At 46.4% G+C, this 13,964-nt stretch overlaps 1 protein-coding gene across 11 annotated transcripts in view; it reads left to right on the top strand.

Annotated features, from left to right (window-relative positions):
• CLEC16A (C-type lectin domain containing 16A) overlaps positions 1 to 13,964 on the top strand; it is a 223,024-nt gene that overhangs the window by 74,189 nt on the left and 134,871 nt on the right. For all 11 annotated transcript variants that reach the window (XM_036308096.1, XM_036308097.1, XM_036308102.1 and 8 more), the window contains one exon: positions 2,291 to 2,391. In XM_036308096.1, coding sequence (XP_036163989.1) covers positions 2,291 to 2,391 — 101 coding nt within the window. The remainder of the gene's footprint in view (positions 1 to 2,290; positions 2,392 to 13,964) is intronic.

Genomic DNA, 13,964 nt, shown 5'->3' with positions numbered 1-13,964 from the left:
AAATGTTAAGTTTGAATTTTGGGGTTAACACTTCTTTCCCCCCCTGAATTTTAGTGAAGAAAGGGATTTTCTTAGGGTTGATTGAGATTGTTCCTTAACATTTGGTGACTTTAACTGGCATCTTCCACCACATGATTTATAATGGAAGCTAATCCTGGTGCCGAGATGGGCTGTGGCCCCGGGAATTCTGTCCTGAAACTGAATGCCAAGGAGAGAGTGGCCCAGGTGGGAGTTGTCTTATCTTCTCTCTGAAAAGGTATTGAGTTGTTGATTGTCAGAAACGCCGCCAAGGACTTCTGTCCTCCCAGTTCCCGGCACTGAGCGGGGGGGGGGGGGGGGGGGGTTTGAGGGTGAGGGAGGGGGACAGTTTGTTCTTGACATGAATTGGATCTTGACATTGGTCCACTTATCTGAAGAAACAGCATAATACAAAGCGTAACTGTTCCTGCATATGGGCTATATCTGCATTCAGGGTTAGATATATACCGAGAAACTAAAAGCCATTCAAAACATTTTCTTTAAAATAAAAAGTCTTGAAATGTGTAAAGAAGGAAAAAAAAGATTTCCGTGATGCCAGCATTGAAAGGCAGCTGTTATTAACATTTTGGTTATTTCCTGCCAGTTTTTTTTCAATGCTAATTCTGTGGGAATTCTTTCCTCCTTCCCCCCAATAACTTATACCATGCCATATTTGTAATTTTCTTCTTCCTTTTTTCTGTCTAATCAAACCCCAGACTCTTTTTCGCTTGTTGTACTCTTAATAAATTAAAAACTAATGGCTTTATAATACTTCATTTCGTAAGAGATGATACATCTACTACCCAGCCCTCCCTCTGCTCCTGGACATTTGGTTATTCACATTATTCCCAAATGAAAATACAATCCAAACTCCAAGCAGCTGGTTTATAAGAAAGCATTTTCTACTTTATCCCACTTTTAATTTGAAAGTGCTATCGCTGGACTGACAGAAACCCAAATGCACACATTGCAAAACTATTCACGCATCTGAAAGGTGATGCTCAATCTGGGACTCACGGGAAACAGCCCAAACATAAACATCCCCTTTAAGGTTCTTCCTTTCATTTCTGTGTGCCCATGTTGGTTTGAAATGTATGACAGGTACATTTTCACTACTTTCCCTTTTGCATTTTTCAGTGTGCATTTATGGCATTCAAAATTCAGAAAAGTAAAACAGGTTATGTGGTACTTCTCTGCCACAATTTCACTCCCCCCAGACTACTGGTGTTGACAGTAGCTGTGTGTCCTTCCAGAGGTCAAGTGTGCCTTTGGTCACTCATTAAGGCGCTTTGCTCTCCGGGCTTAAGCCTGGCACCCAGAGGGGCAGCCGCAGACGGTCACGGCATCAGAGCCTCTGGCCTCAGGGCCAGAACTGTGCATATTCTATTACTCTTGTGTTGAGTCTTTCCCAGCCAGGCCCTCACCTGGAAGGGCAGCATTCAGGGCGTGCGGTTTGTGATATTTGCAGCCACTCCATAGATCTTACCCACAAAGCATCAGAGGTGGGAGACCTCATCGATTCTCACCAGTCAGGGAAAGTCAGTCCAAGAAATTGCTGGGCCAGGACCTGCTGAAGTGAGATCATGGAGAAATGCCCTTGAAGTATTCAAAGTAGAAATCAAACCGCAATTCCCATGTACCAGCACTTTCCACTGTGTACCTGGCCCTATGTTAAATGCCTTTCAGTCTCATTTCACTTGACTCCTCATAATAACCTTGTATGAGTTTAATCCCTATCTTACAGGTGGGGAAATGGAGACGTTTTAGGTAACTTACCCAAGGGTGAGCAGCTAAGAAGAGGCAGAATCAGAATTTGAGCCCAAGACCCACATTCTGAAATTGTTCTGACTTGGTGCCTTGTCTGGTATTGTTAGTCTGTCACATTGCCCGGTTTTCTTCGTTCTGTCCCTCTTTGAAGTGATGATGTGGTCTGTCTGCTCTGTCTCTGCATCCTAGCATGGAAGTGCTCAGAGCAAGGACTTTGTATCGTTTATCGCCAGTGTCTGGGACAGCTGGTGAACGATTGCAGAGTAATTAAGTGGTCTGTTCCTCAGTCTCTTTCCCCTGGAGATAGTCTCTTTCCCCTCTACCTCAGGACAGAGCCTGTCTCTCATTTGTCTTCTGTCCTCAGTGCCTGGTCCTGGCCTGGGCACGTGGTGGGCTCCCTGCATGCTGGTGGCAGAGCTATAAGAGGCAAAGACAACAGGTGGGAGAGGAGAAGTGTTCGTCCGTGTGTGCCATGAAGCTCATGAGTGTCCCTCCTCTTTTCCAGGCCCTTCCTGGACATGGTGTACCATGCCCTGGATAGCCCAGACGATGATTACCACGCGCTCTTCGTGCTCTGCCTCCTCTACGCCATGTCTCACAACAAAGGTAAGCCCACTCACCTCCCTGCCTTTCTGCCATCCCGCCTCTGCTGTCTGGAGGGAAGGAGAAAAGCTGCTTTTCTTAAGGAATTAATTCCCTTCGTGGTTTTGATGGACTCCCTCAAAACTTCTCTTCAACCTTGTTAGAATTTCTCCGGTGTTTTTCTACAGACTAAAGCCACAGGCATTGGTTACTTTTGCAATATGGGTGGCGGGGCGGGGGGCGGGGGGGGGGGGGGTGCGGCGGGGATGATTCAGGTGTGACTGTCTGACCCAGACACTGTATTCACACCGTGGTTTTCTTTTGACCCCTTGCTTTACAACTGCCTTAGTGTCCGACTTCTTTCCTAGCATCAGAACTGAAATTAGTCAAAGTGTAATCTTGGTTTTGCTATTTATAATAGTTGATGTTCTCATTCTGGGTTCTGAGCTAAAATAGACTCTAGGTGGATTGTGTGGAAGTGTAGGTTTCCTTTCTGAAGAAAGGTGTGGTTCTCCTGCTTCCCCTGTTGAGGCTGAGTGGTCAGGATCAGACTCCCGCAGAGCTGACTGATTTGATTAGGGTTCATTCATTCACTTCCTCCCTGGGAACAGCCTGGTGAGTGCCCCATCTGGCTTGACAGAGCAAGTTCTGAAACATCCACATCGGAACCACTTCCAAGAAGAAATCAAGGATATTCCTCTGGCTCCTGCCACGACTGGGCTTGGCATAGAGGAGACTTTGCATCAAGGGATGTTTTAGTAGGTTTTTCTTGAGCTTATTGGGAAGTAAGTGGAGGCGGGTTTTACTAAGCCGATGGCTAGAGACATTTCAAAAGCACTCAACATAACGTGCATCCGCACATCATTTCACCTCCCTATAGAATTGCCCTGTTTTTTTTTAATCACATGTGTGTGCCACCATTTATTCTGCCATTCCCTAATTGAATGGCACTGAAACTATTTCCAGCCTTTTCCCTGTATAGACAGGACTGACCAATGATGCTCCTCTCCCTCCACAGTCTTATTCACTCCCATGGCTTTGCGATCCCCATTAGCTCCTGGCTTGGTGCCTGGCACACAGAAGCCCTCAGTTACTGGGAGTAAACAGACCTCCAAGAGACTGAACTCCTGCCAGTTGCATCCTGGACACTCTACCTAGGTGTTTTAGCAACACCTTGAAATAATCTGTCTATACAATACTCATCCTCATAAATAATACCCTCACCTCATCATACCTCCTGCCATTCCGGTTTAGTTGAAATTGCCAACCAAGGTTGAGACTGCCATGACCTTTTTAGCTCCTTCCCTCCTTGGATCCCAGCATTTAGCCATTAAGTTTTGTCAATGCTTTCTTCAGTCTGTTTGACCAGCAGAGTTTAACTCAGTGTGACTCAGTGTGTGGCTCTAAGCTAGATGCTGGAGGTGAGAGCCAAAGACATAAGAGCAAGACCCATCTGGGCACATCATTCCAGTGGCTGTTACCACAGCCTTCCCACGGGGTCATACGTGTTTTATAATCCATCCTCCATGGCACTGCGAGGTAATCCTCTGTAAGACTGTTGACCATGTCCTTCCCCTGGTCAGAAACCTTTAGTGCCTTTTTCTTTCCCTTAAACTTCACCCTCCTGTACCTGTCATTTACAGTATCCACACTCACCCATCATTCCAACTTCATGTGATTCCCCTGAATTCCCTTCACAGACCCTTGGCTCTGGCCCAGAGGTTAACATTTTTATGTAGTGACATAACTCTTTCATACAGATAAACTTGCTGTTATGCTCACTGAACTCTTGAATGTTCTTTTGATTACAAGCAACAGAAGCCATCTCTCATTAATCTAACTAAAAGGGAAGGCCCCACGGGCAGCTCATAGGGTCCAAGAAGTTGCTGAAAAGCTGAGGGAAGGCAGGAACTGACCTGCTCTGAGGACTTCCCTCAAGGTAGATCCTGATGTGGCCCCAGCAAATCCCAGGCTGAGAGTTTGCCTCCATTCAAGTTCCAGATTCTTGGGCAAGAGTTTGATTGTTCCAGCTAGGTAGTATCTAACTCCGGAACAGTCAGATATGGCCAGGGGGCAGGGTAACACAGCACAGACTTAGCCCCATGGGATAAGCCTGTGTCTAGGACTATTCCCAGAGAAAGGAGCTCTTTGAAAGCCTGGCAGCCACCCCAGTCAGTGCCAGTATCCCTACCTGTTTCTGGCTAGTTGGCCACCTTCTTGTATTTCTTTGTGTTTTTTCCTACCATTTTTCTCTATCCCATCACCACCACCTATTAACATTTTGCTTGCCTGTCAAATGTCCTCTCAGAAGTCACCTTCTCCAGGAGGTTTTCTATGATCCCTTCAAGTGATACGCACTCTGGGTTAGTACCAGCTAATGTGGCAGACACATTTTTCACATTATTGGATTCAATTTGCTAACATTTGGCTAAGGATTTTTGCATCTATGTGCATGAATGATATTGGTCTGTGGTCTTCTTGTAATTCTCTTGTTTATTCTCAGAGATATGCTCATTTTATGGAATGAATTGGAAGTATTCCCTCCTCCTGAATTTTCTGGAAGAGTTTTTGTAGAAGTGGTATTATTTCTTCCTTAACTGTTTGGTGGAATTCAGCAGCGAAGCCCTCTGGGCCTGGGGTTTCCTTTGAGGAAAAGTTTTTAACTACTCAGTTTCTTTAGTAGATACAGAGCTATTAAAGCTTATCTGTTTCTTCTTGAGTGAGTTTTTATAGCTCATGTCTTTTAAGGAATTTCTCGTTTCATCTACACTGTTGAGTTTGTTGACATACACTTGTTCATTATTTTTTTTCAACTTTTTAAAAAAATATATATCTTTATTGATTTCAGAGAGGAATGGAGAAGGAGAGAGAGATAGAAACATCAATGATGAGAGAGAATCATTGATCGGCTGCCTCCTACACACCCCCTACTGGAGATTGAGCCCACAACCCAGGCATGTGCTCTTGACTGGAATCGAACCTGGGACCCTTTAGTCTGCAGGCTGACACTCTATCCACTGAGCCAAGCCAGCTAGGGCCATTATATATATACTAGAGGCCCGGTGCACAAAAGTTTGTGCACTCGCGGGGAAGAGGGGGTCCCTCAGCCCGGCCTGTGCCCTCTCGCAGTCTGGGACCCCTCGGGAGATAACGACCTGCTGGCTTAGGCCTGCTCCCGGGTGGCAGAGGGCAGGCCCAATCCCTAGGTGCAGCCCCTGGTCGGGCTCAGAGCAGGGCTGATTGGGGAATTGGGGCGCCGCCCCCTGTCATGCACAGAGCAGGGCGGATCGGGAGGTTGCGATGCCACCCTCAGTCACGCTCAGGGTAAGGTCGATTGGGGGGTTGGGGCACCGCCCCCTGTCACACTCAAGGCAGGGTTGATGGGCAGGTTGCGGCGCCACCCCCTGTCACGCACAGAGCAGGGCCAATCAGGGGGTTGGGGCGCTGCCCCCTGTCACGCACAGAGCAGGGCCCATCAGGGGGGTTGGGGCTCCGTACCCTGTCACGAACAGAGCAGGGTCCATCAGGGGGTTGGGGAGCTCCCCCCTGTCACTCACAGAGCAGGGCCGATCAGGGGGTTGGGGAGTTCCCCCCTGTCACTCACAGAGCAGGGCCGATAGGGGAGTTGGGGCACTGCCCCCTGTCACACACAGAGCAGGGCGGATCAGGGGGTTGGGGTGCCGCACCCTGTCACACTCAGGGCAGGGCCGATGGGGAGGTTATGGCTCTATCCCGTCACACACAGAGCAGGGCCCGTGGGGTGGGGGGGGGAGGGGGGGGGTTGGGGCACCGCAGCCTGTCACACACAGAGCCACAGGGCAATCAGGGGGTTGGGGAGCTCCCCACTATCATGCACAGAGCAGGGCTAATCAGGGGGTTGGGGTGCCTTCCCCTGTCATGAACAGAGCAGGGCCGATAGGGAGGTTGTGGCCCCGCCCCCTGTCACACACAGAGCCGCAGGGCGATCAGGGGGTTTGGGCGCTGCCCCCTGTCATGCTGATCCCGGTGCCGGGAGGCCTCTCTGCTCCACTGATCCTGGTGCTGGGAGGCATATTACCCTTTTACTATATAGGATAGAGGCCTGGTGCACGGGTCGGGGCTGGCTGGTTTGCCCTGAAGGGTGTCCTGGATCAGGGTGGGGGTCCCCACTGGGATGCCTGTCCAGCCTGCGTGAGGGGATGATGGCTGTTTGTAGCTGGTCACACACCCTTCAGGGTGGGGGTCCCCACTGGGATGCCTGTCCAGCCTGCGTGAGGGGCTGAGGGCTGTTTTCAGGCTGGTGGGTGACTGAAGCTCCCAACTGCTCCTTTTTTTTCTTTTTTTTTTTTTATTCTGGGCCAGCTTTAGCTCTCAGGCTTGGCTCCAGCTCTTAGGCCTCTGCTGCTGAAAGCAGGTTTCTGGCCTTTGTTTACCTTCTGTATTTGAAACAATGTTGCGATCCTGCTGGCTGAAGCCTGGGACTAAAGCGGGTTTCTGGGGTTTTGTTTAGCTTCTATATTTGTTACAATGTTGCTTAGAGTGCAGCTGAGAGGCCGGCAAGGCAGGCGGGGAAGCTTGGCTTCCTCCGCCACTGAAGCAGCAAGCCTCCCTGTTCGCATCAGCTGCCTGGCTGCCGGCCGCCATCTTGGTTGGCAGTTAATTTGCATATCTCACTGATTAGCCAATGGGAAGGGTAGCAGTCGTACGCTAATTACCATGTTTCTCTTTTATTAGATAGGATAGTTTTTATTTACTTTTAATTTCTGTAGGATCTGTAATGATAGCCCCTTTCTGATTCATGGTATTAATAATTTAGGTCTTCATTTTTTTTCTGATGAATTTGGCTAGAGATTTATCAGTTTTATATTAATTTTATTGAAATTTTTAAAGAACTTTCTTTTAGTTTTACTGATTTTTCTGTATTGTTTTTCTGTTTCTTATTGCACTAATTTCTGTTCTTATATTTGTTTCTTACCTTCAGCTCCTTACTTCAGATTTTATTTACTCTTTGTTGTTTCTTAAGATGGAAGGTTAATCATTGATTTTTAAGCTAATTTATTTTATTTTACTTTTTTAAATTAACATACAGTAAAATTAACTTTCTGTGTGTAGTTTTATGAATTTTAGTACATGTATGGATTTGTGTGAGCACCACTATAATTACTGTGTTACAGTGTCATCAACCAAAAATTCCCTCAAGTTATTCCTTTTCAGTCATACCCTCCCATATCAGTCATTGATTTTTAAACTTTTATTTCATAAAATGAGTTCAGTGCTCTAAATTTACCTTTAAGTACTGCTTTAGCTGCATGGACTAAATTTGATATATTTTTATGTGTTTTAAAATATGTTGTGATTTCCTTCCTGATTTTTTTTCTTACCTTTGCTATCTTCTGTGTCATTTCTAGCTGTTTCTATTATTGATGTTTCTCCAGGTTTGGTTTTGTGATACACACACACACACACACACACACACACATATTTGACAGTTGTGAATATTACAGTGTAGGATGCTGAAGCCTTTCTTCCTTTTGATATTTTTTGGCTTTGTCCTAGGACATATCCAACATTCCAAGTTTCTTGGAATCAGTTTGCTCCTTTTCAAAGCTTGCTTTTAAGCTTTATTGTTGTGAGTCCAAAACAGCCTTTAACCTCAGGCTCACTTGGCCCCACTCCTGAGGCAGTCCCCTTCTGAGGACTCTGCTCCGAGGGCCACCGTTAGGTGGTTAATCCATGGTGGCTGGTGGGCACATGAACTCTTCTCAGGCCTGGGTGAGTTCCAGGAGTCGTTCACCTGCTGCATGCCAGGAGGCCTTCTCCTTTCCTTACATGTGTGCACAGAGCAGAGCCTAGCTGCCGCCTCAGAGGAGCCCTCTGCAGACCTCCACAGCTCTCTTCAGCTCCCTCTTCTCCAGTACTTTCTCCCTTCACGTCTATCAGCCTTGACCTCCTTCATCTCCAAACTCTGCCGTTTCACCTCATAAAGACCAAGGGCTTTTCTTGGGTTTTCTCTATCTGCTGAGGCCTGAAAAATCTTTCCATACAGTGAGCTGAAGCACTGGGCCCACTGCCTTCATTTCCTCTCTCTGAAGCTCACTCTTCTATGCTGCCTGTTGTTGTGTCCAGTGTCTCATAACCGTTGTTTTATATATTTGCCTAGCTTTTTAGTTGCTTGGATCAGGAGAGTAAATCCAATCCATCTTTGCTGGAAGTCATGGCATTTTAAAAAAAAAGTTGTATTGAGGTATAGTTGATATACAATAAACTGCACATATTTAAGGTGCACAGTTTGATTAATTTTGGCATATGTATACACCTATGAAACCATCACTACAATGTACATAGCCATCACTCCAAATGTTTCCTCCTGTCCCTTTGTCACCCTTCTCTCCTTCTCCTCTTTTACCCTCTCCTCAAGCAACACTGAACTGCACCCTGTCACTGTAGATTAGTTTGTGTTTTCTAGAATTTCATATAAATAAAATCATGCAATATAACTTCTTTCAATCTACATAATTATTTTGGGATTCAACTATGTTGTTGTGTGTACTGATAGTCATTTCTTCTTCTTGTTGAATACTATTCCATTGTATGAATGTACCACAATTTGTTTTTCCATTCATCTGTTAATGGACATTTGGTTTGTTTCTAGTTTTTGGTTATTGCAAATAAAGCTGCTATGAGCATTTACGTACAAGTCTTCTGTGGACATATATTTCCCTTTGTTTTGGGTAAATAAATACCCAGGAATGGGATGGGTGAATGTTATGACAGGTGTATGTTCATTTGTTCTTAAAAAACTATTTTCCAAAGTGGCTATAGCATTTTCCTCTTCATGTTTCCTCTCCCATTCTGGATTGCCCGGCTTCTGAAGGTAGAAAGAGACCGCATCTCTCCCACTGGCCCCTTGCAGCATCCAATTTAGCACCTGCATCAGTCGGTCGGCACTCAGCCAGAGTTGCTGATTGAGTGTCTCTCAGCCATGCAGCTGCTCCCCTGGGCTGCTGCCTTCCTCACAGCCTGTACTCAGGGCCCCACAGGGAAGGTACTATCTGGAGGGTGAAGATGTTGGCTCCAGAGGGCCAAGGGGTACCTGGGTGAACTGACCTTGTGGGTAGCTGGCTTTCCCTATGGGCTTTCTTCCTGGAGCCCCGCCCTGTGTGGAGAGGGGAGAAGTCATGGTTTGCACGCACACTGCAGTACTCTCTTTTCAGTGCTGTGACCCAGAGAGATCATACCCCAAGGTCCTATCTGGGGAGCCTACCTTTTTTCTTGGGGATTTCTTCTTAAAAGAATGGGACTGTGTATTTAAGGACATTTAATTTCTTCTTTTGTTTCCTACTAACGCTGTTCATTTATTTATTCATTTGCCCTTCTAAAAGCTAATTGTGAAGCCCTTATTAAATGCCAGGCACTATGATTAGTATTGAGAATACAATGGCGAAACAAACAAATAATTTTATGAAAGCGAGTGTGACTGCTTTAATGGAGCATGGTGAGAATGGTGGGAGGGACAGCAGCATGACAGGTAAGCGGAAACACATCATGACAGATCAGAAGCTTGGATTGTATTCTGATGCGGGAGGCTCTGAAGGTTGTTCAAGGAAAGCATTATGTAATCTGTATGGCTTACAGGGGTTTGCTTTTTGCTTTCTCTTGCAAGTGACCATCTGTTTCCTCTGAAATCTCCTTCGGTTCCAAAAGACCATGTAATCAGGTAGATCATGATGATTTTATTCATGTAGTGATTCAGCAAATGCATGTGGTCCCCAGCTGCATGCTAGGCAGTGTACTCAGCATGGGCTACAAACTCCAGGCCACCTGAAACCCTTGCCCAAAAAAGCTTCGGTCTGGTACAAAGGATTTGTAAGGAGACTGTGGCACTGTGGAGGCTGATGTGCCTAGTAGTTCAGCCAGGAACTGATCTGATCCTCGGCATCCAGCAGGATGGGTTCACGATAGTTCAGCCAGAGGAGGGCGGGATGAAGATGTGGGCAGCGTTGAGGAGGTGAAACTGAAAGGCTTTCTCATTGTTTGACAGACATCTGCTGAGGACTTGCTACATGCTAGGCACTGTTGTGAGCACTAGAACAAGTTTGATGAGTCTTGTTCAAGTGAACAAGAAGGTAAATTGTGATTGTGTAGTAAACCGATGGTGGTGGTGCAAGGGGTTACTAGCTATGGTGGTCAGGGAAAGCTGCTGTGAGGAAGGAACATCTGAACTGAGGCCCAAAGAGTGAGTACGAGTCAGCTTTGCAGAATCTGGGGCAAGAGTGTACTAACAGCCTGTGCAAAGGCCCTGAAGTGGGAAAGAACTGGTTTGAGGATCCAAAAGCAGGCCAAGGTGAGGCTGACCAGGGGGCCAGGACAAGACTGTGAAGGGCATAGAAGGCTGTGAAAAGGAATTTAAGTTTTATTCTGAGTTCAGTGGGAAACTCCTAAAGGATTTTTAATTAGAAGAGTGGCACAATGGAAATTTTTGAAAGAACCCTCTAGCTGTTGGATGGAAAGTAGATTAATTGGGGTGGGGAAGTGAGTTGCAAGAGGGAAGGCTGGGAGGCTTGTTAGGAAGCTATTGCAGTGGTCCAGACACAGGCTAATGTGGATTGAATTAGCACGTTGGCTGTAGAGATGGGGAAAAGTGGAAGGTTTTATGATATATTTTGGAGTTAGAGCCAAGTGAGCTGATGGATTGGATGTGGGGGTTGAATGAAAAGGACACTTGAGCAACTATGTGGGACTGTTTACTAAGATGGGAAGACAAGGAGAGGAGCAGGCTGAGGGAGGGGGAGCTCTGCTTGATTTGGAAGGAAGGCTGCCTGGCTCAGTGGTTGAGCGTCAACCCATGAACCGGGATGACAGGGTTCGATTCCAGGTCAGGGCTCATGCCTGGATCTCAGGCTAGATCCCCAGTAGGGGGCCTAGCGGAAGCAGCCTATTGATGGTTCTCTCTCATCATTGATGTTTCTCTCTCTCTCTTCCTCTCCCTTCTTGTGTCTGAAACCAATAAAAACATTATTTATTTTTTAAATGCAGGCTCTTTGTTAAAAAGGCAGGGAAAATGTTAAAAAAAAAAAAAAGTCTGGCTGATGTCCAGATCCTTGACTCATTGCCACTGTGTGGCTGGTGGTGCCATTTCTAGAACCAGCAAGCATGGGCCATGGAACAGTTTGGGGAGGAAGCTGGAGGGTTCAAGTTTGGTAAACAGAGGCCCAGAAGCCTGGGGGACCCACAGGGCAAATTGCCTAGTAGAGGAGCTACCACCTGGTTTGTGCTCTAGTCCTGGCCTGTGGGCACAGTGTCTGCATTTGGGGAGGGGGAGGTTGCGGTTTGTTATTGTTGGTGGTGGTGGTTAGTTGTTTGGTTTTTGGTTAGGCAGCAGGCAGTTAGCTGCACTTAACTTTCAACCTGTCTTTTCCAGATCCATACCCTCCAAGCAGGCCCCCTAATGAAATGGTCTCTTTCTGATAGATTTTTCATCATAAGACAATTTTAACATAAAAGCAACGTTAATAAAAACCAAATGTTAGCCCAGGCCTTCCAGTAAATCATAATAGATTAGATGTTGTACCGAAATGAATATCCCACAGTGGAAAGGGTTGACCGGTTGGAGGAAGGCGCTCCTTGTGATTCAATTGGTCCACATAATGAATTCTGGTTCATATCTGTAATAGAAAATGCAGGCTTCTCTCTTTTGTCAGGTCTGCAGAGCCCTGGCCCAAGGAGGGGGGTGAGATTTTCAGCTTTTGTATTCTTAAAGGTTCCCCCACTTCACCCTCCACCCTTCTACTCCTGCCCCTCCATTTATTATTGTTTAACCAAGAAGAATCAGGCTTGTTTTGCTTTGCTGAGAAGTTACTGGAACATAGATGAGAGGTATGGGAAAGGTTGAAAGGTAATAGGATAAAGGGAGGCTTTCGCCATGCAGAGAGCTGGCAAAACAACATTTTGGATCTCGACTGACACATAATCAGAACTGGAAGTGCCTTGGAAATCAGCCCAACATCTGGTTAGCTTTCGAAATAGTTGGTCTATAGTTTTTCCAAAGCTGGCAGTGCTTGCGTGACTATAGCCAAGGAGACCTTGCGTGGTCAAAAGAGAAAAAATTATTTTGACCATTATTTTACCTAGCATTACTGTGGTTTCTTTATCCAGGTTTGATTGTCTACTTCTTTTTCTGTAACTTTGGTCTGGGTCTTTTCTACCCTTTGCTGGAGACTACTGATAAGGAAGAAGAATCTAGATTTCAGAACTTAGTGGGGAAAGCTTAGTAACTGGTTACTGACACCTCAGAGTTACACCCTTCCCTTCTTTTAGGATTGTTTGAATTAGTTGGGAGCTCCACCCCCACCCCTCCCCTTCCCCTAGGGTTTTTGGGTGGAAGCAATGGAAAGGAGAGACGTATTCTGATTCATTCTGCAGAGCAGCATCTGACCCAGGCGGGAAGGGAGCAAGGAAGCACGTGGTCTGCTGGGAGTCTGAACTTGCTGTTGTGTCTTCCCGGGCCATGGAAAGTGCATCTGGGTTTCTTTGGAATTTGACTGTCACTCAGCACTTAAGGGTTGAAGCCAAAAGGACAATATATTTTCCAGTGTTTATTTCAGTCAGAGGGAAATGGCTAGCAAGGAAACTCAATGAAGTTGGCGACAAAATCTGCCTTTCAGTGACTGAACACCAGTGAGTGTGTGTCCTCCATGCACACAAGTACCGTTTTCCCTTTCATATGCAGATCCTTGTCGTATGTGACGTTGGCCTTGTTCATGCACAACTGTCAGCTGTCAATTTGTTTGGACCCAGAAAAATGTCTGGAGCTTTTGAATTGCTGCGCAGGCCTTGGAAGCCAGTTGCTAGCGAGGGTGGGATAATCAGAGTAGCCAGAGGGGTTTTAGAGGCCGTGGTGGAGAGAGAGACGGGGAAAGAAATGAGGTACCTGGCCCAGGAGGAGAGAGAATGGAGATCTTTAAAGCAGTTTTTTTAGACAGAATTTTGCCATATGGTGTATCCTCCTGTTTCCCCGTGGCTGGTGATAAAATCCACCTTACATAGAATGTGTTACAATACCAGGTCTGTTTGGAGGAAAATGCTTGAATGGTTGAGGTAATGGAGACCCTTCAAAGTCAGCGAGAGCACAGTCAGATCATGTCACTCCCTAGCTGCCCTCCTGCCCTCCAGGAATTCTGGCATTGAAGCCTTGCCTGTCGTCACCCCCCCCCCCCCCCAACATCTGCCTCATCACTTCCTCCCAAAGCTTCATCCCACCCTCCCCAAGCTCTACCACAGCTCTGCAGAATCCTCTTGGCCTGGCAAGTTCTGGCTTTCCATGTGCAGCTCAAGATGAATCCAGCCTGAGCAGCTCATCCCCTGAGCTGACCCTCACACAGCATAGCATGCCTTCTTCTAGCTTGATTTTTAGCTTTTGTTAGCCGGTTTTCCTTTTTGTCCTTTTGTTCTTTTATTCTTTCTTTCCTCTTGGAATACAATCGATACAGAAATACATTCAGCCATGCTCAAAGTAAAAATTCCCATCAGTGCATGGTAATGACAGGCTGTAGTTATTGAACCACGACTACATATTTGTGACTGGATGCTGACAATAGCCCTGGGACGGGGTTACTGTA

This window comes from Myotis myotis, unplaced genomic scaffold (genome assembly GCF_014108235.1).
Source record: "Myotis myotis isolate mMyoMyo1 unplaced genomic scaffold, mMyoMyo1.p scaffold_m19_p_5, whole genome shotgun sequence".
Taxonomy (NCBI): Eukaryota; Metazoa; Chordata; class Mammalia; order Chiroptera; family Vespertilionidae; genus Myotis; species Myotis myotis.
This window is presented reverse-complemented; position numbering and strand designations above follow the sequence as displayed.